This window comes from Aedes aegypti, chromosome 3 (genome assembly GCF_002204515.2).
Source record: "Aedes aegypti strain LVP_AGWG chromosome 3, AaegL5.0 Primary Assembly, whole genome shotgun sequence".
Lineage (NCBI taxonomy): Eukaryota > Metazoa > Arthropoda > Insecta > Diptera > Culicidae > Aedes > Aedes aegypti.
Genome location: NC_035109.1, coordinates 230,774,652 through 230,799,384, shown reverse-complemented (window position 1 = coordinate 230,799,384; position 24,733 = coordinate 230,774,652). Strand labels below are relative to the sequence as shown.

General features: G+C 37.8%; 1 protein-coding gene across 8 annotated transcripts in view; it reads right to left on the bottom strand.

Annotated features, from left to right (window-relative positions):
* LOC5567941 (A-kinase anchor protein 9) overlaps nt 1-24,733 on the bottom strand; it is a 128,734-nt gene that overhangs the window by 38,621 nt on the left and 65,380 nt on the right. For 5 of the 8 annotated variants that reach the window (XM_021851143.1, XM_021851144.1, XM_021851149.1 and 2 more), the window contains 6 exons: nt 22,266-22,391; nt 21,109-22,194; nt 20,610-20,777; nt 20,156-20,215; nt 13,790-13,984; nt 13,178-13,636 (listed from right to left, as the gene is read on the bottom strand). In XM_021851143.1, coding sequence (XP_021706835.1) covers nt 13,178-13,636; nt 13,790-13,984; nt 20,156-20,215; nt 20,610-20,777; nt 21,109-22,194; nt 22,266-22,391 — 2,094 coding nt within the window. The remainder of the gene's footprint in view (nt 1-13,177; nt 13,637-13,789; nt 13,985-20,155; nt 20,216-20,609; nt 20,778-21,108; nt 22,195-22,265; nt 22,392-24,733) is intronic. The other 3 variants (XM_021851145.1, XM_021851146.1, XM_021851147.1) reach the window with 3 other exon arrangements.

Sequence of the window (24,733 nt, the reverse complement as noted above, 5' to 3'; positions counted from 1 at the left end):
CTGACGTTTCTCACATGGTCTTATATCAGCATTAGTGGTGCAGAGAAGCACGGTTATATCTTGGCACTATAATCGCACGCTATTTCGCCTTTTCTGGCATTATAATAGCATTATATGCGTATATAAAACTGACATGATTACCCTATATGCGCATATAATGCTGTTACCGTGCCGCATTATCGTGCTTACTGGGAACCGTTTCTAAGTTATATTTTTTTGAAAATTATTAAGGGTTTTTTTCTTAGGCCCTTCTCAAAAGTAAGGCTAGAGTCAAAATGGCGAGCCGATGATGCAAAAAGGCATTTTTGGGCATAAAGAAAGCATGTGGAAAATTGCATCCAAATCAAAAAATACAAAAGTAAACCGACATTCGAATTCAAATGGAACCGCTCAAGAACGCGGTGCAGCATTCAGAGAGGCAAAATTGGCTCTCAAAAGGAAATCAAGAATCGAAAACGGGCATGCTTTGATAGTCTATGCGAGAGTGACAATTCGAGTCAATGGGGTGACGCCTAATCTATATTAAGGTAGAACCCCAGGGAAATATTATTTTGGACGACTCTGCCACCAGTGCCACCCCGCTCATTAGTAGAAGAAATGGGAGAAACCTATATGGATCCAACACCAGAAAAAGAAGTAGCGATAGAAAATATAACACAAACAATATCGCCAATGTCAAGAAATCCTGAAAACAAAGAGACAATGAAAATAACACCACTCCGAGTAAAGTGGTAAAATGAGAAAAAAAACATAATATACTAAAGATAAATTTGAACAAAGGAATAACAGTTGAACCTTGAAAATGAAAAATTAGAGGCGTGGGACATCAACCAGAGAAGTGACGTGCCTACAGCTAATTATAACAAGAATGCGTCCGTCAAACTCAGTTTTGAACGTACCGAAGGGCTGGAAAAACCAGAATAGGAAACTATTCTGTAAGGGTCGTTATCCTCTGGAAAAGTGGGAAATATGGAAAATATAAATGGGAATAGAAAGATTATAAAGAGAATATACATATGAAGAGGAAAAGACACCCTTCAAAGAATAATAAAGTATTGAAGAGGAAAAAGACTCTTCGCAATGAAAATGGGAATAGCAGGAATAATGACATTGATAAGAGGATCCATAAGGGAAAAGAATATGAAACTGGTTGGGGTCCTGAAATACATACTCTGGATATTAATGTAATAGTAGAGGATCAATATGGTGAAAATATGAAAACTTAAGAGATTTAAGAGAGGGTTTACAAAAAGCCCCTGCAAATTTAAAAGAAATTATGGGAAATTGAAAACAAACTTTGGGACAAACCATTTTTATACCTTGAATTAATATGAGCAAACGAGGGTTTCATTCACAGATCCTGCCTGCAACCTCAAAAGAAAGGGGGGAGGTCACCAAGCGAGAAAGAACAAACCTTACAGATGGAGACGGATAACGGATCAGTACAGAAAGAAGGTATCCTAGATATAAGAAAATGAAAAATTTTACAACTTGAGAAATTTAAAAAAAATTAATAAATCAAAACTTGAACTGCAAAAACAAAACAAACTAAAAACAAATTGACTTAAAGTCGAAAGTTTCACGAAATTTTAAGAAAATGATTTATTTTACTTCGTCAAACAAATAATGCTAGAAAAACACTATTCTTTGACATATTTAAAGTTGTATATATTACACGTAGAAGGTATGAAAGATAATGTATAAATATTGTAAGCTCAAGCGAAAACAAAAACAAAAAGGAAAAAGAGACCAACAAAATCCACAAAAGATATTAAAATCCTTTAAAACTGAGCAAAACGAAAAGATGTGAGATTTCCAAAAAAAAAAAACACAACAAATAAATAATAGAAAAAAATATATATATATATATTGGGACTCACCAAACAGTAGATAGTAGGATAGTAGATATGAATAGTTCTACCATATAGTAGGAATAAAATACAATAGAATAATATAGAATAGGAAAATAGGTCATAGGCAGCAGTAGTCCTTTGGAGTGTACACTGTTCCACCGAAGGAGAGTGAAAGTAATCATCGGGAGCGCCAAAGAAGGAAGACAGTGGAACAACGAACGTGTAATGGTTGACATCTAGAATTCGTACAAATCAACACCCGTCGCGTCTTGATCGAATAACCATTCTGATGTTGAGGTAGATGATGTAAAAGGGAGGAATGATGACGTAAACATAGCACGAAATGGAGATGTGACAAGCTGCAGCTGAATAATAGATGATTATCCAAGATAACGATTATCCAAGATAACGATTATCCAAGGTAACAAAGAAAAAAAATTGACATATTAATGTCTTAAGTAAACAATTTTACTTTGAACTTGGTCAGAAAAGCCAATATGATATAACGGACAAATCGAACATAGCTTAGACAAGAAAGGCCATTGGTGCCGACAACGATTCGTGCACAGAGGACAAATACACCTCAGTTGTTCATGATACTACGAAAAGTCATCAACATAGACAAAAATGGGACAATAGGCTACATCAAGTCACGAAGGAAATTAGATGCCGATTACCATTGAGATCAAAGATTCAGAAATGAAGCTAGGAAAAAGACGAAAGGAGTCGACAGAAATGGATGGTGGACACAACAGTGGGCACAACGAAGGATGACCCAGCGGTTAGAGATATAGGAACACAAATTCTTTATAATGTACATAGCGAAGGAATCAGTTAACGTTTTAAATGTTAGAACCAAAAATAGTTAGAGTAGGGATTTTACATGTACCAACAATAATTATTCTAGCAAGCCAAATATGCCTTCTCCGTGTTTTTAATTCAAAAGGATTTAATTAAAAACTCGAATGGTTGGGGCGTATGTACCAGCCTAGCATCATGATACGGTACTTTCTACGTATCCGGGAAATGATGGTTTTCTTGCAATTAGCCTGACGAAGCAAAGTAACGGATGCTTCCTCGTTGCAGTGGTTTGTTGCGTAACTGCAAATAACCAGAAGTCAATTTGCTTTTGTTTGTTTTACCTTGGCCGACAGTGCCAAATTTAAAGTGACATAATTTTACCGCTATGGAGTAAAGCAAACAAACGTGCGCGAGAACTTTTTTACTTACGCAGCTTTCTGGTTTGCTTAGCCCTATAGGCGGCGGGTAATCGTATTGTTTTGCTTAAGTTTTTCATTTCAGCCACACCACAAACCGCGAAGAACGGTGACTCACATGCGGATTTTGTTACGCTCATCGCTCACGGATCGTTAGAACAAGACGACAAGTTCTACCAATTAAGAGAGTGAGTTCCTCGCCAGGGGGTGGAATCAACCCTTTAAAAACCGACCCGCCAAGATGGAAGAGTCTCGGTGTGAAGAAAGTGTACGACGTCCGCAGTTCTGACGGTCCCCTAGTTCGGACGAGGTGTGCCGTTCGTTTTTCGACATTTTCGTTAAAAGTTCAGTGGGCATTTTCTGCCAAATTGACGAGCGGGCCAATTCGGGTCGAGAGTGTTTGGTAGTGATATAAGGTGGATAAAGTATAGGTGGATAAAGTATATTTCGGGAAATTGGTGGAACCACCCACATACGCTATCAGAATCGAGGGTAAAGTGAAAGTGTCTCAATCGATTCCTTAAGAACGATTCTAAGGGTGGAAAGCTAGTGAATTGTGACGACCTTTTAGTAATAAATAAAATTGTTAGAAGAAAACAGAGTGATCAATATTCCGAAAAAAACCAGTGACCTAGCCGGGGGGGGGCCCGCTACAAGAGGACCAATCTGGTCAAAAGCGCTTAGAACAGCAGAAACCTAAAGTGATAGGAAAGCACGTATAGCATCATTTGCTTAAGATTAGCAAGTGCATATTGAACGGTTTCTAAAAAGGCTGTGTGCATCATAGCCGGGATGACGCCCATCGGGCACATCATCAAGGAAGATGTTAAATGCTTCAACCAAAGAGGTACCAGAGGAGTCCGCAATGCGTGTAAAGAGGCAACGCTAAGAGGTTGCCAGCAGGAATGGGATAACTCCACTAAAGGTAGATGGAACAACGGCTAAATCCTAATGTGTCAAATTTATTTATTTTATTTATTATTTCACAATTCTTGCGACGTAAGACCTTGTCTTTTTTGTTGCCACAAAATGATTTCAAAGAAGAAAATTTTCAATTCAGTAACTTAACTTAACATTACAATATCTAGTTCCTGAAGGTTCCATATAATATCTAATTCAAATTGGCGAATCTGGAAAGAAGTTCCCGCTTAAATCCAACTAATGATGTACACGATTTGAGACTAATTGGTAACGAATTCCAGTGTACAATGCTTCGCACAAAGAAAGATTGCCCATAATATATAGTAGTGTGTTGAGGTATATTGAAATTCATGGTCCTTGGTAAGCGTGTACGAGTAATTTTAGAAAATAAATAGTTTGGTGTTTCAGAATTAATTATTTTGTAAAAAGTCAGACATATTCTATATTCCAAAAATCGCCAGAAAGAACATCCGAGCAATATTTTGTGGAAGTGCGATACTCTTGAAAATCGTGACAAACAATAAACGTAGCGCACACATGCATTAAGAGCCAAACGCAACTTGTTCATTGCAGCCATAGATGCATTACTGTAAACAAAGTCACAATAGATGAAATGTGGCAGTATAAGCGCTTTGAAGAGCTTAATCTTCGTTTGGATGTCCAGGTGCCTGGTTGTTAAGTTTAACTGTTTTAATGCGTAATATACTTTTCTACACTGCTGATTAACTTGAGCATCCCACGACAGGTTTGAAGTGAAAATCAATCCTAAATTTGAAGCTTGATCTACAAATGCAACCTTTTCACTATTTAGAAATAAGTCTGGGGTTCTTATTGTAGAACGCGATCTATTAATTAGCAATGCTTTTGTTTTAGTTGGATTTATCATCAAGAGATTTCGTTTAGCCCATTCCAGTAGTTTTTGAAGGTCGGAATTAATTTTTCTTGACATATCATCAACATCAATGGTTTTATCACTGCAAAGATAAATTTGTACATCGTCTGCGAAAAGATGAACTGAACAATACTCTAAAACTGAAGGTAAATCATTAATAAATAGAGAAAATAGTAATGGCCCAAGAATCGAACCTTGAGGAACTCCAGATTTAATTTCAACATATGAAGAAAATTCCATATTGTGGAAGACAGTCTGCGTGCGTCCGGTAAGATAAGATTTGAACAGTGTGACAGCAGTATTGGAAAATATGAAGTTAGATGATAATTTGTTGAGCAGTTTTCGATGTGACACTCTGTCAAAGGCTTTCGCAAAATCAATTAATAATAATATTGCAACTCCTTTTTTGTCGACTGCTTGGGCAATATCGTCGTGCACTTTTAGTAAAGCTGTATTTGTGCTGTGCTTTTTCCGAAAACCCGATTGATTTTGATTGAGAAAATCCATCCTATTTATGAAATCACACATTTGATATTTTAGCAGTTTTTCGAAAACTTTGGAAAGGGAGCACAGTAAACTGATCGGTCTGAGATTAGAAACATCGAAGCAATTGCTTTTTTTCTTAATTGGTATAACCTTTATCTGTTTCCATTTTACAGGAAATATTGAAGTAGCAATAATTTTGTTAAAAAGATGTCTAAAAACTGAAACTGCTAGTGGTAAAATAATCTTAATAAATTTGATCGAAATATTGTCTAGCCCAACGGCATTCGATTTAATGTCAAATACTGCATTAACAATCTCGAAATCCTCTACTTCATGAAAAACGAAACCATGTGAATTTACTTGGAAGTTATGCATAGGTCGACTATCTGAGGTGAAATTAGAAGAGAAATAACAATTAATCTCATTCGAAGATGCATCACAAAAGCTTTCGTGTGCTCTGTCATTTGCCACTCCCAGTTTTCTTACGTTATTCCATAATTGTTTACTTGGTAGATTAGTGTTTATGACACGTTTATCGTTATCTTCTTTGGCGTTTCTGATCATCATAGTTACTCTATTTCGGATACGTTTATAAAGCGAACAGTTTACTGTAGTCTTGTCCCTTAACCAGTTATTATAGGCAATGTTTCTTGAAATAATAGCACGTTCAATATCAGCTGTAAACCACGGGCTTTTCTTAACTTTGCATGTTTTCAATGGTATGTATGTATCGTGTAAATACAGTAATTTATCATTTAGAAACTCTAGAAGCATGTCAGGATCACTGTATGAGAAATATTCATTCCAGTTAATTCTGTTAAAGGCATTTTGTAGAGCAGAAGCATCAAAATGAACATAGTCACGATAGTAAATTGGTGTACTTGAAATAGGAGACACTATTTTTACGGATAAGAATATCATATCGTGATGTGATACACCAGGCATTGATAATTGATCATGTTTGAGAACTTTATTCGGTGAATCCGTTAAACAAAGATCAAGCAAAGAGCATCCTGTTTGATGAAAGAATGTAGGTTCACTGTTTATACACACATAAGACATGCTGGATAAAATATCATTAAATTGTTTTTGTCTACTATTTCTCTTTAGCAAATCAACGTTGAAGTCACCAATGAAAAAAGTGGATTCATATATAACAGTGAATTCATCAAAATGCTGTGATAATATGTTTGTGCAATCAACGCCAGGAGGATTGTAATACACTGCGAGCATAAAGCGTTCTTCGCCACATAATATTTCTAAACACATGAATTCAGTTATTCTGACACTGCTATCAATGATCGATGATTTCAAAATCCGACATATTAAGTTCTTGCGAACATAAACGCAAATACCGCCACCATGTCTATTACGATCATTTCTGAATACATTATAATCGTCAATGGCAATAATTCGATTATCAATAGAATCATCTAGCCATGTTTCTGTCATACAGATTATGTCTAACTTACAGTCAGCAAAATTTAATTTAAGTTCATTAAACTTTGAAAGTTGTCGCGATAACAGACTCTGCACATTAATATGGCTGATATTCAAATACTTTGAATTCAAAGCAGACCTTAGAACAGCCCTAGGTATAAGAGCATTTGTGGAAGCATTGACACTACTTACGTTATTTAGCATTATCAACGGAAGAAAGCCGGATAAAGCGAAAAACATCTTCCAAACCCGCACAACATGAAAAAGTATGATATATCAGGAACCCTAACCTAACTATTACAAATAACATTACTATCAAAAGAAATTAAATTACTTTGATGCAGACAAATGGCACGTTGTAAAAGAGATCAATTCCAACAACAATTGTGTAGCAGTAAACACCGAGCACCATCAGAACCAGCAGAAGACAGTCAACAGCAACAGCAGCAGTATTCAAACAGCAACAACAGCAGCCCCCTCCCCCCTTTGCTTTTAGGAAGGAGTGATGGACGATGTAATGGGATAGGAATCAAAGGATAATAGTGTGAAAACTGGGAAAGGTACTTAAGATGTTCAAGACAAAATAACTTTCAGGAACGGAAGGAGGCAGAGGACAATATGGGGAATAGAGTCAAGGATCAAAAATGAAGGAAAGAGAGAACTATTTGGATAGGTTTGACTTATGCAGCAGCAATTGATCAATGCATTCCACTAGGACGGAGTTGTTTGACTTCGGGAAAATTACAAAAACCGATCCTTTCTTCGTAGAAACCTTATGTACATGTCCTTCGTTCCTAAGCTTGATGGCAGCCTTCAATGTTCGCCTAGTATGTGGGGACAGTCTTTCATTCACGTAGATTCGATCACTCGCTTGGAAGCCAATTTGATGTAGCACCAAAGATCTGCGATGTAAGTACTTATTGAAGAACTCGTCTCTCAACCCACGGAAGGCAAAATGGCAGAGAATTGGTGGCGTAGCACTATTGCGTACAGGATGTTTGGAGAGCCGCCGTAGTGTAACCATCGATTCTTTCGGTTTCGCGATACCAATGCTGCGAGCAATATTGCAATATATATGCTGAAGATCCTCATCTTGGTGGTATGGAATGCCTGTGATGACGAGATCTTGCTGCGTCTCCAACCGGTCAAGTCGATGCATTTCGGAAAAATGTGCAGCACGAACATCATTCACCGCCTCGATTAGTTTGTCCACACTAGCGTTATAGTCAACCTTCAGAGCATCGATACGATACGAGATTTGTCACGTATGATTCAATTATTGCTTCCACACTCTCCGTTAAAGTGGACATCATACGATGGATCACTTTCATCAAGGTATCCGGATTCGTTTCGTTGTATTCCTTGTTATTGTTTGGACGAGCTTGAACCGATGGATGTTTGTCTGGGCCCATGGTGCAAACAAAAGATGACAGCGTGGGTTTAGTGAAACGACAAATGGTTGAACACTTCTGAAGGGATGATTATTTGGATGTGCAAAGGGATAGACAATCAATTTAAAACCATTCGACTAATTCGATATATAGCAGAGGGTTTTCACTACACCACGAAGAAGGCGATCATCAGCAGCTTGAATCGCTATATTGTTGGAATTTTCAGGCACATAGTAATGAGTAGCCGCCACTTGAAACTGCACCAACAAAAACTATCACTCGATTGCACTCATCCCTTCAGGAACTGAAAATTGGTATACAAGAAACCATAGGGAAATGAACTTCCACCTGACGCGTTTTCTGTCAGAACATATTGCTATAGACAGTACCTACATAGGTGCGGGCACTCAGAATCTCTTGCGTGCCTCAATTGTGTTGGTATGAAGGAAACAGCGGAACATGTCGTGTTCAAATAGCCGCGTTGGTGGGCTTCGTGGACGTGTGGTTAGCGGCGTCAGTCATCTAGGCATGTTGTGCCACGAGATGTGGGTTCTTTTCCCGCTCCAGTCGGTGAAAACTTTTCGTCGAACGAAAAATTCATCAATGGGCTACTGGTTGTTCCATGTTGTCCGTTACCTAACGTTAGTGATCGTTCAGTCTGTGCAGCCTCTGGCTGAATACGGTCAATTGTCTGTTGTCTTTTAATATAATAGAGAGAATGTGTGCCAAGTGCTGGAATGCAGTAACTACGTCTGTCACTCACATTATGCTATAATTTCAGCGCCTTTTTGCCGACCAAGAGGCGGCTGCAGAGGATTAGCCTTGCCAAGACTTGTAACATTGTTTAAGCCGGCTAGGAGAAGCAGTTTGTCTAGGCTACTTCTGCTACATGTGTTAAGTTGTATATGCCCCTCCCCGATGAAATACCGTAAGACGGTTCCGGGGAGAAAAGGGTCTAAGGCCAACATTTCCGAATAAAGTGTGTTAATTTTTATCTGCGTAGAAATATTAAATACACTGGTCCCACAGTTATGAATCATTTAAGGCTCTGCTTAAATTTGAAAAATTCGAGAGAGCAAAATAAACAATATTTTCTTATGAAATCAATTCCGAATGGTAATGTGGGGTATATAGGGGTGATCGGGGCAATATGGGCCGCCTAAGGAAAACTTCATGGAATGCATAGAAAAACAGCAAAAAATATGGTTTAAATGCAAGTGACTTGTACTATAAAATGTTATCTTCCATGTTACGTCGATAATTAATGTTAGCATCAACTTGCAAATTATTTCAGGAACTTTTTGGAAAACCATGTTTTTCTACGTGGTCACCAACCATATGGGGCATTATGAGCCACCCTACGGGGCAGTATGAGCCACCTCATGCAATCGAATGATTTTTATTTAAAACAGTTGTAACGATAATTTAAATTCTCTCTAAAATAAACACATTGTGAATTCGTGTTTACACATTTATACGTCTTGCTGTCAGCTAGCTCGAATACAAAAATGCTGTCAGTTTTATGCGAGAGTCTAGACAACAATCACTCTAAGCGCCGCCTAGGAGTTGGCCTAGGTAATAAAATGATATATTTCAAAATTTAAATCCATAGCGTCGAGTCTCATAAATTGCGTCGTAGAGAGAGACAGACAGGTGTAGCTAGGAAAAGGCCAACTAGTACAAAAGACTATTGTAACTAAACGCTCTTTAATCCTCCAATAGTGGGATATTGCGCAGCAATTTTTAGGCTCGATACAATTAGCAGCGCGTCGGTCCTTTCATTTCAGTGGAGTGCTTTGTTGAAACTAGACATACTTTCCGAGTATTATTCAAATTTCAATCATTTTGAACAAAAGTTAAATTGTGCGGGTGAATAATTAAACTAGAACAACTAAATAATCGAGTGAAGTGCAGTTCGAAAGAGATTTCTTTAGTGAATTTATGACAAACTAAATTCAGGATTAGCGTGCCCAAGCAACGTGGGCGGTTAGTCTGGAGGTGAAACCTAGTCCAGCTACGATCTGCTATCCCGAACTCGACCCTGGGCACGGCGTTGAAGAGGATTATTTCGAGCACGTGCAGTGGGGACATCCACCGTTCGACGATCTAACGTCTTGCTGTCGGCGGCTCAAGCAATCGTCCCGCTCGTCTTTCGTCGATCGTGCAACATCGTTCCGTGTCACCGCAAGCTAATAAGTCGCACGGCTGGCCCCGCTACAATCCACGGCCGATCACTCCACGCTACAAGGGGACGCCTATACCCCGAATGATAAGCCGGCGCGCGGGGCACGTAAGTAAGACGAAGCAAAATTAGATTCCGAAGCCGACAACGTGTTGGTGAATTTGTGTCCAATTTGAAATTGATTCCCGTTTATTTGGGACTAATCACGTCGGGGGACGTCCGTCGTTGGATTGATCAAGACAATGATTTGAATTGCTCACGGAGCGAACATTAGATTGCAATCAAAAGCTAGGAAAGCGTGACGTCACGATAGGTCATAAGGTTTATTTGATTTTGGCCTTTGAATTAAAAGTTTTAGTACTAAATACAAACTCGCTTATCTCGATAGATTTAGTTGAATTGGTTTCGCGATCGAGATTGAATTTGAATTTAATAAAACCTACTTCAAGTTTAGTTTAAGTACTCTTTTTTTTCCCCGTCACGCAATCAATTTGAATATAATTGTTAATTGTGTTTGTCTAATTAGAGCTAAGCGATTCTCCTTTGGAGGGTTATTGAGTTATTTTTGTTAATTTTCCTTTCTTATATTTTAAATTGAAGTAGCTATATTTGTTTGATTTGCCGTACGACGTTTGGGACTAATTTGCGACATCAGTTCTTATGACTTTGATTGACCTGCCCTGAGAAGGCAGTCTCATTCCGGGCTAATTAACGGAGTAACGGTCCTTCTTCGAAGGTAGCGCTTAAGCCGATTACTTTGAAACGGAACGGAGCGTTACACCGTATAGAGAAGAGTTAGTGGTGAAGAGTACATTATTGGAAAGGAAATTGTATTAGTTTTGCTTGAAATTATTGATTCTAGCGGCTTATTTTTTAAAGATACGTTATACATAGTAAACAGACCATGTTATATTAGTACTAAATTGCGATACTTGGTTCAACGTATTTTCTAGCAAAGTGTTTCACTTGTAATGGTGCATAAAGATGACTATGCAGTAAAAAAATAATCTGGTATATTTAGGCAATGCATTTTTATGTTCAAAACATCGTTTGTTTTGCTTAAATCTAGGTGGCTCATTTTGCCCCGCCCCTTCATCTTGAAAATAATATATTTGTTTTCAATAATTTTGTTTACGAACAACTCAAATTTCGCTCACGAACTGTTCATTCTGATCAAAAGTTTCAATGGATTGGTAAATTTTACCAGAATTATAAATATAATTGTCTTATAAGCTCAATTAAAAACTGCCAGAATTATAAGCTTTTCATGACGAAGGACAAATTTGTACATTTTTGTAAATATCTTGAGTGTTCAAATGAATATTCTTACGGTTTTTATTGTGGTGACTATTTGAGGCATCCTTTAGCAGATCATAATGACACTAGACATTAAAACACTGTTTTTGAATCAATGTTAATGAATTTTGCTGATATTGGTTCGAAAATCCATATGAGACAATTATGCCTTGATGGGCAGTATAGTTCGTTCACGTCAGCTCAGTAATTGACCACCATTATCATACCACCATCAATCAAATCCCATACTTACCCAAAAAGATTCCACATCCCATCCTTACCCAAAAGAATTCCACAACCACGGCCGAATTTGAAGGTTCCTCAACACTAAAATATCAGTTTACAAGCGATGATGATTTAGTAAATCCAATTAAAGTAATTTGGGTCCGTTATGCTTGAAGGCGCTTAAGTTTTCCAAATAAACGATCAAGTTAACACAAGTATTCGTATCAACGATCAATGGATATACTTTTTGAGTTATTTAATAAGAAACCTTAATTCGATGCACAATTATAAAAAAATAATTAAAATTTTGGATTGTTACATATCAATTTGTTTATTGGAAAACTAGGCACTGTACCTAACGTAAGATTCTTCTTCTTTCTGGCGTTACGTCCTCACTGGGACAGAGCCTGCTTCTCAGCTCAGTGTTCTTATTAACTGAGAGCTTACTATGCCAATGACCGTTTTTGCATGTGTATATCGTGTGGCAGGTACGAAGTTACTCTATGCCCTGGGGAGTCGAGAAAATTTCCAACCCGAAAAGATCCTCGACCGGTGGGATTCGAACCCACGACGACCCTCAGCTTGGTCTTGCTGAATAGCTGCGCGTTTACCACTACGGCTATCTGGGCCCCTAACGTAAGATATTATTTGTTAATAAAAATTAGATTTAGTAATATTTTAGCCGACTTCCTTAACAAATGGAACAAATGATCTATGTAAAAAGTAGTTGCGCACCTCGCCTTGATTTTTTTTCTATTTCAGTCATGACATTGAACTGATGCGTGTTGTAGCATAAGCCACTAAGAAGCAGTCTCGCGTTGGATTACGAGTCATATTTCCAAGTGGCAACTTGAATGTCATCGTGCTAAAAATAAATTATCTTACGCCTTGAGCACGTTCAAAACACTGCTCTTCGTGTTATCTAGCATCAACACAGATTTAAACCGTAAACAGTTATTTAATGTTTATGTTGATGTCACGTTGCAGGAGAAAACATCACAGCAACACTGCCTATAAACGCATAATTGTGCCATGTGAATAAGAAATCTAACAAATTTGGGAATGATACGATATTATGGACAGAACAGCAAGTTGAGATATCATTACACGATGGCAAATATCTGACTACTATAACAGATCCAAACAAATGTTAGACAATGCAATGATTTGAAGAATTGAAACCAAAGTTTGTATGTTGATGTTTGTATGTTGATGTTGATTTGCACATTTGGCAAAGCGTTTTCGAGTTCTGTTACAAAATTATAGGTACTTACCGCATACTCGTTGCGCACGCTACATATCTGCATCTCCAAGTCATTGATGCGTTTGATGGCCACTTCTTCGACGCGCGTGTGTCGATGAAGCTTGTCGAATATGCGCTGTACTTCATCAACTGGCAACGGTGGGATTGAACTATTTTCCGCGGACTTTTTTCGATGCGAAGGACTATTCACGGAAATATCTTCAGAAGGACTACTACAAACTAACGATGCAGACGAATTGGCATGAAGGGTTTCTAAGTTTTTGGTTTTTCTTTCCAATGTTTCCTCGACGTCGCGAAGTTGCACAGTCAATGCTTCTAACACTAGACTATGCTCGACACTTGGTTTTGTTTGCCGGAGCTCTTCCTCCAATTTGGCGATTTTGTCATCGTATCCTCGGACGGTCATATCGGTCTCTTGATGTAGCGATTCATTTTGACGATTTTGTGCATCGATGTAGCTTTCAAGTTCCTGTAATGAATAAATGAATTTGTTATTAATGTGCGCAGAATTGGTTTACCAAAAAACTGGAATCAAATGGTATAGTATTAACTTCGATTATTTACTTATTCACGTCACTACACAGCTGAAAGACTTAGTATTATTTATTTCAGTATAAATTACCTTTATTTTCGTCACCATGACGTGTTGATCGATAGCCTTGCTTTCATTCTGAGTTTCTAGTTCAGTGATGATCTCCCTGAGCGTGAAACCCTTGTCGATGGAATCTTTGAGATCATTTTCCAGTTTTCGGATCTTGTCGTCTCTCGCAGCAATTTCGGCGGAGAGCTCTTTGATGTTTTGCTCTGCTGTTTCCAGCTGGTAAAATACATATATATTTGTTTACTAGCATTCAATTGATTCGTTTTACTACATATTACACATGTGTACATTTTTTTATATTTATATCATTCTTTCAATCATCATGCACGAGATCAACGGTTATGGGTACGAATCAGTCTCACTGGATATGGCTTACGTTGCATAAGTCTAATAGACAACATTTCAGAAAGGTTGCCTACAAACATGATGGATTTCGAGATACTATACTACCATGCTTCAACAGAAGATGCATCGGATTTAGGTTTACGCTATAACAAAAAGATAAAATTAGATCGGGCGGAAGGGTAAAACTATATAGGAAGTTACTAGCGAATTATTGTAGCTCAGATAATAATTTCAATTAGTGATACCACCAAAATATCCTATTTTTAATGATGAAATTAAATGAAGCTGTGCGATAGCGAAAATGTGCATCCAGTATGATATTTGTGAGAAACGACAAAAAATTAGCATCATAATAGGAAAATCCAATATTATTTCGGGACATTTCCAAATTCAATTCGAATTTGATGTGTGTACTAAGTATCGTTACACATCAAGACTTGTTTGGGAGTGTGCCAAGCTATTGCAGCAGTTGTCCTACCGTAATAAGGTTAATCTATATTGGGTTCCTGGCCATTGTGGAATAGAAGGAAATAAAAAAACTGATCAGTTAGCAAAACAAGGTTCTTCCATGCAATTTATAGGGCCTCAACCGTTCTTCGGAATGGCCTTTTGTGCTCTGAAAATGCAATTAAAGAGCTGGATGAAGGCAAAAACTAAACTCAACTGGAAGAACGCAATGGACTCTCGTCAGTCCAAACGATTCATCGAACCAGACGCCTATCAAACGCTGAAATTGTTAAACCTGAATAAACACGATCTAAGTACTTATACTGGCTTATTAACAGGCCACTGCCCCAGCAAACGTTACCTTAAAATTATAGGTAAATTGCCAGAAGATATGTGTCGTTTCTGCAAATTAGAAAGCGAAAGCACTGAACATTTGTTGTGCAAGTGTGTTGCACTATTGTGGTATAGATGCGTTGTAGATATTTAGATAAAGGCTTCCTAGAGCCTAATGAAATTCAGTACTATCATCCAAAACAGGTACTACATTTTATTTGAAACGTAGTACCTGATTGGGATGCACGCCAATAGCTGTGGAGATAGTTACTTCATATAGTAACATATTTCTACAGTACGGCAAAAACAAAGAGGATAACACCACAATTGATCAACTTAATGGTCGCAGTGGTATCATGTCCCCACAAGGAAAAAAAAGTATCGTTTAGAAATTTATTGTTGAATGGTAAAGGTAGAAACATTTTAGAGATAGGACTGTTGTTAGACACATTGTTTATTGTTTATTGTTTATTACAGTTTACCTCCATCTGACTGAGTGTCTTAATGAAGAAAGAAAATAAAACTCGGTTACAATAACGACAGTCACAATTACTTAACTAACTTTTTTTTTTTTTTTTTTTTTTTTTTTTTTTTTTTTTTTTTTTTTTTTTTTTTTTTTTTTTTTTTTTGAGGCACTCCGTGCTCTTGGCCACTACTGTGCCGGAATCAGTTTATCTGTATCTTCCTTACCGATACAGTTCTATTTTTAACTAATCTATATTTACATCTGCTCTCACTCTCTTCTGCTCTTTTGCTCTCACACCGAGCAGGTAGGAGAGTGCTCTGCTGTTGGTCCAATCGATTTCCATAAGCCATAGTCCATTTTGCTCTCGCGGTGGTTCGTTTTGCCGTGTTCCTGAGTCGTTTGAGGCTAGCTGCCTGCGAAGTGGGTCAGTTTGTCTCAGTCACCATCTGAAACTGACGGAGGATGGATGTGCTCCCCTCCTAAGCACGGTCCTCCGTGCGGCGTCTTCTGGTGGCTGGACGGGTTATTTTTTGGAGGGGCTGGGAATTGAATCCATGACCTTCCGCTTATGAAGCGAAAGCGTAACCTCAAGGCTACGGACCCCCCTATTACTTAACTAACTTAGCACTAGAATCTAAAAAGTTGTCAAATAGTATAGTAACCCTAAACTATGGATTATTTCGACTCATGTTTCGAATACATGTCGTGAAACGTTGCTGAATAGAGGCCAATGGCACATCGAAATCGAACAAATGAGCAACACCATTGAATGTATTGGATGCAAACCGAATAGGATCATGCTGTCCATAGCGACTATTCCGGCCATCCAATCTCAAGAAATGTCGCCTGCGCAATACTCTTTCTGGAGCGTTAACGTTAACCTGGGTCAAAAGCGATGGAGAATCTATATCACCGTTGAGAATCTTCGCAATAAACATTGCCTGCATCGTTTGTCGTCTGGTCTCTAGAGTTTCGATCCCTAGTAACTGGCAGCGATCGAAGTATGGAGTCACATGTTGATCATCACGCCAAGGCAGATTCCTCAGAGCGAAGCGCACGAACCTTTTTTGCACAGTTTCCATACGGGCTTTCCAAGTACCATGATAGGGGCACCAAACGACGACTGCAAATTCAATAATTGAACGCACCAGTGAGCAGTACAGCGACTTTAGGCACAGAGGGTCTCGAAATTCGTTGGTAACTTTCATTATAAATCCAAGCTGCCTATTCGCTCTCGTTATAATGTCGTTGTAATGATGACGGAAGGTGAGGCCTTGATCCAGTAGAACACCTAGATCGCGAACTTGATTCACTCGCTCCAGAGACTGGCCACACAACGAGTATTGGAATGTAATAGGTTTGCGCTTTCTGCTGAATGTGATGACTTGACATTTTTCGATACTAAGCGTAAGGCTGTTATTTGAGCACCATCTCTCGAATCGGCACAAAAGAGTTTGAAGTTCTACGCAGTCGTCGATGCAGCCTACAACAATGTATATTTTGGCATCATCAGCATAAAAAAGTCTTACTCCAGGTGGTAAAATGAGCGAAACATCGTTAATAAACAACGAAAACAGCAGGGGTCCGAGGTTACTACCTTGTGGAACCCCAGACTCATTATTGAAGGGCACAGAGGGTGCTATTACTGTAACATTAGACTGATGCAAATTTTGAAGTTTCTGCTCCCCTTTGCTTAAACGATGTCAATTATGATAAACATCATTCTCCCAAAATTTGAAGTGATTTGGAAGAAATTTGGTTGTGCACACGCCATTTGAAGTTTATATGGAAATTACTATGGAAAAGGCAAACCTTTTGTGTTCAGCTCTCTAACTGCCCTTAATAATCTATGAAAAAGTGAACATACTCTTCTCATGTAAATTCTTCCCAGCTTCAACTTTGCCGAAGATCACATTTTGATTGGACGTAAGGATAATTTGGTATTATTGATAAAAGAGTGTAAATCATGCTGAGATGATCATTCAATTACTTTCAGAGCAACACTGCTTTTTTTTTGCTGTGGAACATAGTAGCCTGGATTACTTTGATCTGTTTCTTCCGAATCACTTCAAACTTTGTGAGGATGCTATTTACCTGGGAGGGAGAAACCAATACAAAATTTCTGTACGTCATAGTGAGCCGGGATTTCGCTGTCACGAACTGTCACTGTGAGCCCAGATCTCAAACATTGGACTAACATGGAAAAAGCGCGTAACTGATTAAAACACATTTTCGCATTTCATCAAAAGTGACAAAAATTGAATGAAAATCAATTCATGCACATAATGCAAGTAATGTCACGTGAGCACCTTTCAACTGATTGAATATAAAGCATTGAAAAACGCATCGTTTTACTTTTTCCAATGAAAATTAATATTTGGTGCATAGAAAACTGTGGCCCTTTTTCCATGTTTGTCAGGAAAGATTGAAAGTACACAACAAAAGAAAACTAGCGGTTTTCCCCAAGCCTGCCTTGATTGTTGTTGGCAAGCTGGAGTTATCTTGCAGTTCAAACAAACGTTGTTCTATATTTCGTGTGTAGTATCGGTGCCTCCCTCCCAGCTATTTACCATAATAAAAATCGTTTAAGCATAGGGGAGCCAAAATTTCAAAATTTGCATCACTCTACTGTAACATGGTGATTCAAGATTCACATTATTTTTCTGCTTAGAATTCTTGAACACATTGCAAAATCTAAGAATACCGTAATCCGGGGGCAAATTGATCACTGGGGTGAATTTGATCAGGTCGGTACCAAATTGCATTTCCTTTCGAGGATGCTTAATACTCCGTTGCCATCACAGACATTCCATGTTTTTTAGTTTATAGATGTCTAATGATGGTTTTAAACTATTTCATTTTTATTTAGGTCAGTTTTGCAAAGAAATATTCACAGTTTTTGAAGGTGTTAGCAATACTGTTGGAAATATCGGCACTAAACAATCCGCTGGTGCTAAGCCTGCATGTAAACTTTGAGTGTTCAAAGTGTTGTGTTAGCTTCAGTGTGAACTGCTGAAATCGTTCAGCATAACAAGAATAGTTTTTTGCTCGTAAAACCGCTTTTTGTTGAATGAAGTGCTTATTTCGAGGAAAATTGCATACGTTTAGGCGTATTATGCAGATTTACAAAGTTTAATTTTGCAATAAAATGATGATATACACAAGTTGTAAGAATTTTGACAACATTTTCAGATTCAGGAGACCCAAATTTAGTAGATAGGGAAATTTTACTTTCTAAAATATGCTTTATTATATAGTGATCAATTTCGCCCCAATGTGTCATTTTCAATTTTTTGATTTAAAATTAATTTTATGAAATGTTAAATTTTATTTCATGAAAAATCGATTGCATAAACTGATAGAGATCATTGAAGTTTTGATTTTACCGAAACAAATTTGTCAATTTTTTAATTCCAAAGGAAATCATGACGAAAAGTTGTGAAAAAGTGATCAATTTGCCCCCGGATTACGGTACTTAGTTTTGCATCATGACCCACCAAACATTAGCAAAGAAAAACTGTATACTATGGAAATTGTTCCTAATAATAACATACTTTGTGTAGTGTAGGAAAAGTAAATAAAGACAATTCGTGTTACACCCTCGTACTTCGAATCCCTTTGAGCGAACTTTTAGTTCTCAGTGTGTGCTGTTATTTGTGAGGGATCACCAGAAAAGACCCATTTATTTTGACATGGCATACGATAAATAAAAGGGCCGAATCATAGACGAACGCACAAGAGGTTAAAAACAGCAAATGGCCAAATTTAAGATGATTTTAAACAGATGACTAATAATTCAAGTCAAAATAGAAACGCTTAGTGAACTTGTGGAAAAATGGTGCAAATATATCGAAAATGTCATTGAGATATAAATATACTGCCCATAAACGCATAATTGTCCCATGTGAACAGGAAATCCAGCAAACATGGGACTGACATGCGTTTATGGGCAGTATATATGTCTGGTAAAAAAATATGCTGACGGTTGATGCGGATAAAGCATTTCCATTTAATGATACCTTTTGTTTGGTTCGTTCGTTGGTTGGTTTAACGAGGCTTTAACCGCTAAGCGGTCGTTCGCCTCTCATTTTTTTTTTATTTGAGAGAAGACCACACTGGCTACCCCACTACTAAGGCAGCGTCCATTTATTACGTAACGCTAAATTGCAAATTTTTGACCCCCTCCCCCCCCCTCCGTAACGCTTTTTGTATGGAAAATTTCAAATTTTTGTATGAGTCGTAACGCTTGGGCCCCCCTAGAGCGTTACGTAATTTGTGGATGCCGCCTAATGTATTGGAACTTCTCATCGGAAAATTTGTCCTCTCTCATAGAGCAAGGAAGTAATGACGTCATTCATATAAAACTACTAATTGAACTTTAACACTTCACTTTTTGCAAAAAATAATATACTAAAATCACTAGTAAGGCGAGCTAAACTCTAATATGTGTTGCTTATCTTGACAGATAGGCCTATTTCGTCTGCGACTTACAGACTTCTTCAGTGTCGAGTGCTTTATAAATCGTTTTTTAAGTTTATTAATAAATTTATAACATCCCGAAGGTTAGTCAATAATGATCCACCATCCGAATTATTACTTAAGACCGCAGTGAGACGATTCGACCAACCATATTTATTAGCTACAATTAGAACTAAGACCGTTTATCCGTATTCTGATTTATGAATAAAAGTTTAGTTGTATACTAGTTCAATCTATTAATTATTTGTTACCACACTCAAAAAACCAAAAGTACATAAATAAACTACAAATAATGTATAAATAAAATCTACACTTACTTTTTCAATAATCTCCCGATTATCGATACCACAACTACAACTGTCACACAAAAATCCATCCTAATAATACAAATTTGTGAATTCAGATAAAAACAATAGAAAATACAATTGTATACACAGTTTTCGTATGATTGTGACGATACACGGTGAGATGTGCAGTTTGATAGTGCGTGCGGTTGTGATGAAAAGCCAAAACCGAAATGGAAGTACAGATTTGCAGTCATGTATGTCCAGTATTGCAGATTGAATGAAACGGAGAAATGTAGAAAAATATAGTTAATTTGGTTAATAAGCGTGTATGGCTGTAATCTACTGTATAGTGGGGTACGTTCTATGAGCTGGTGTGAATTGGTTTTGTGCAATATTACTGGTTAATTAATCACACTTGGCTCAAGTGTTGCTTAACCTTTTTACAGTGGAGCATGAGGTTGAAGCATATCACGCTGGTACTCACCTCTTTAGTGACCCGATCGATGTTTGTCTTGTCCTTGTCTTTCTCTCGCAATTGGATTTTGAGTTTTTCTATTTCTTTAACAAACTCATCACGTTCCTGTTCCCGTTCTGCAGCTTGATCTTCCAGGAATTGTCTCGTTGCTTTCAGTTGTTTATCAGCAGCATCGATCTGATTGGTTCAGTTTTGCGTGAAAGTAAGCGTTATGATATTGGAAGCGGTTTAATGAAATAAAATATTGACGTGAGGTAGATAGAGGGAAAAGCAAGGAATATCACCATTTATGTTGCAGTACCATGGAATAATCAAGATTTTGATGAATGCATTTTGCAGGGTAGAGTAAGGAAGTATTGAATAAAACATCAACATGAATGTTAAAAAAAGAAACATCAAAAGAGGGAATTACGTTTCATGATTTTTTATCGTGTGTGACAATATCCAGTGTAATAAACGTCAATAAAAATTAACACTGTAGATAATTCAAAAAATAATCTGCACTCACCTGTGACTGAAGATCCAGCTTGTCACGTTTTCCATTCTCCATGTACCGTTCGCCTTCACGGCAAAATTCTTCAACCAATTGGAGTAAGTTGGTGCTGTTATCTATGTCGCTATCCGGACTACTCGCAAGAATTTGTTTAGCCTTTTCTTGCAACTCGGAAAATGAATTTGCTTGCTTCTGAGCACATGGCAGCAATGCATTTGTACCATATCCTTCACTTATTTCAACTTTTTGACTGTTTAGCTCCAGTAAATGTTGCTTTGTCTCATTCAATTCAACAACCAAGCTGTTTTGTTTACTCAATGCGTCGGCTAATTTCATTTCTAACTGACGCTTTTCATTTCTCAACTCGTGCAGCTGTACATTGAGTTCACCGCTGCACTGTAAGGCCGTCAAATCCATAGGAAGACTGCTGTCGATATGAGATGCATCCATCGTTCTACTATGTCTCACTATGTTCTCATCAAACGATCGCGAACCAACAGTGTCTTTCTTAACTACTTTCCGTTTCAAACCATCTTCTTCTTCACAACTATCACTTTTCACAGAAACTTTATCTAAATCTTCATCCTTAGTAGATGACTTCTTTGCTATCTTTTCTGATAGTGACAATATATGCATTGCTTCGGACCTTAATTTTTCCAAGCACTCATCCAGATTAAGGGATCTGTTCGCACCATCATGGTTAACACTTTCTTTGGATATGTATTCCAACAATGTAGGATCTTCAATTATTGAAATTAAACCCGACACATCCGGTGTAAATTTAAGGAACTTTTTGGTAGACAAAGTTGAGATGTTTGACACACTCATGTCCAGTGCGGAACATTCCAACACTTCTTCGGCATTACCGGGAACGATTCCATACTTATGCAGCTCGTCAATCACTGTACTGTTAAGATCATCTTCACAGTTTGACACATACCTAACGAGCTCACACAACACACTTCTCAACGTCGAAGATAGTTCACGTAGATTATCGCGTTCACTAATTATTTTATCCAAATCACGTGCAGAATCGAACGTTGATTGCCGTTTGAGCTTCCATTGCAGTTGCTTTTCAAAATCTGCTTTCACTTTGGCCATCTATGAACAAAAGATTAAGTAAACTTGATAAAAATAAAATCTTTAGGAATGTATTGATTTTAGCTACCGACCTCTTCCTCATGTTTTATTTGCAGCTGAGCTATCTCCAGTTGGCTCTTGGCCGTCAGCTTCTCTCTTAGCAGTATAAGTTCCGGTGGCCAATGATAATCTTCCGATATTGTATCGGACAACAGTGCCTATTTGAACAGGAGTAAAGAAAATGAAATTACAAACCTCATAAAATACAAAATATTGGCTAGAGCTATTTTTGGATCCTGAGAGGAAAATCAAAACAAAAGAGATAATCGTCGAAAAGATGTATGGCTTTGAGATGCTGCGTAAATAAAAAGGCGCGTGAGCAAACTGAACACACGGTTTCATTCATAAAACAAAATAGCGCCAGCATTTTGATACATTTACGCAGATACATATTAACACCGACACAACGGCTTCAATCAAAATCGTGGAAAATTTATTTGATTGAATAGACGTTCACATATAAACAAATATCATAGATAGCATCCATCAAAAGTTGGGTTCAATCTTCAATGCTACCAAAAGAACGATTGACATCTCCCTACTTTTTGAAGCGGAAAAGGCTAACGACTCTAAAAGAGTAATGCAAGCATGCTGTAGGTACGATCGCTTAGGTTCAACGAAAATGAAAACATCGCTCTTCTGAGTCTATTTTCGAGCCACATATGCTAGTCGCTATTAATAGTCGCTGCGAATGTATGCTAGCTGCATCCTACCGCTATGCCGGCAGCAGCATAAGATCGCGAGAAAAGATGCGTATCGAATTAATCTTTGTTTACCCGTGGTATCCGGGATGGTACGTACAAGCTTGTGAGTTAGTGAAAACATGTATGACATTATGATTTGCTAGACATTGGGGTTCATCATAATGAGCCAGTTAGTCACATGTGCTCCAAAACTTTTGGCGGTTTTATGTACCGCCCAAGATGATGAGTCATTTCAGTACAAACGATTTCATTTTTGATGAACGATACTGAAAAATGTGCAACATCCGTTTACATTGAAGCACACGAGCATTAAATTTTTCAAAGAAGGCAAACTCAAACATACGTCTGTCTTCAAGCAGGGATTGTTCATACCGTACGAAGACTAGCAATAGCCAGAAGGCAGTAAATGAACTGGCAAATGGACAAAATTAAAAGTTGCTGGACATTTCTGGGAGGAAATTTAAAAAAATGACGAATGTTCGTGGAATTACGCCAAATGACGTACTTTTTCATGATTTTCCCTGGAATATTATCAGAAATTCATTTTGTCCAAAACAGTTATCACCTACTACTACTACTAGCAGTGCTGGGAATGGTAATAGTAGTAGACTTGAATTTCGCGAAAATCACGTGGCATTCCCAGTACAGTAGTTCAAAAACGCGAATCTCATCAAGTAGCCTATGTTGGACGCATGAATTTTCTAAATCGTTAGTGTCATTGAAGGCTCTAAATGCGGGAAATGCAGCGGGAAATAGAACATTTTTCTACAGTAATTTTGGGTTGCCTTTAGCAGCGATAGGCGTGTGTTTCACTGGCTTCGCTGACTGCGATGAACTGATGCACGAGTTCACTAATTTGACGTTTGAGCGGTGCCGAATTCACTTGTTGCCAAGGTCACGTAAATAACACGGCACCGCTCAAACGTCAAATAGTGAACTCGTGCATCGGTCCATTGGCTTCGTTTGGCTACTGTAGAATGAATTTCAGATTTTTTCCCAACCCTGCCTACTAGGAAGATTTCTTCTCTATATTTTAATGATCCACTTTAGGAAAAATAGTTGCAAAGATAAAAGGCACTATGGACAAGAACCGTATGTCATAGCGTTTTAAGAGTAAAAATTTTTTAGGCTAAGTAGTCCGTCATTTGGTTTGTTGGCTTTGCAGTTCATAATTTCAAAGTAATAAAAGTCAGCCTTCATGAATGACATTGATTTGAAAAAGTATCACCACAGGCGCTTACATACAGAAAGTATGCTGATACTTTTTCAGCTAAGTTAGTACAGAACCGACTGATTTTCATTACTTCAAATTACTTCAACGCGTTCAAATTTCAATGACGGTCTACTTCGCCTTAAATGCCCGAACAAACAACAAGCAGCAGGGGGAGAAAAGCTGTCTTCCATCATGTTACGGTTCATATATAAAAAAAAAATCATACAAAATTTAAATAGCAAATTTTGCGTTACGACAAATTTGAATGATCCTTTGTGCGTCGCTGGATGTAATTTTGTGTCAGTATATTGAAGGCCTCTGAGAGCAAAATAAATTCGTTATTAACCCTTTTAAATTGATCAGCGAGTTTTCGCAACCAAATTTCCGTAATATTTTTGCTCCAATTTCCATAATTTTCAGCCGATTCCAATAAAAGTTTGACACAACACTATTCAAGTTTCGTGACCTGTGCTGGGAACCCCAGACGGACGGTCGGTTCCTGATTTATACGGATGTTCCGTGGTATCTGTCCGAAGGTCATTTGAGACATTTCTATATTTAATACTTTACTATAAACCATTAA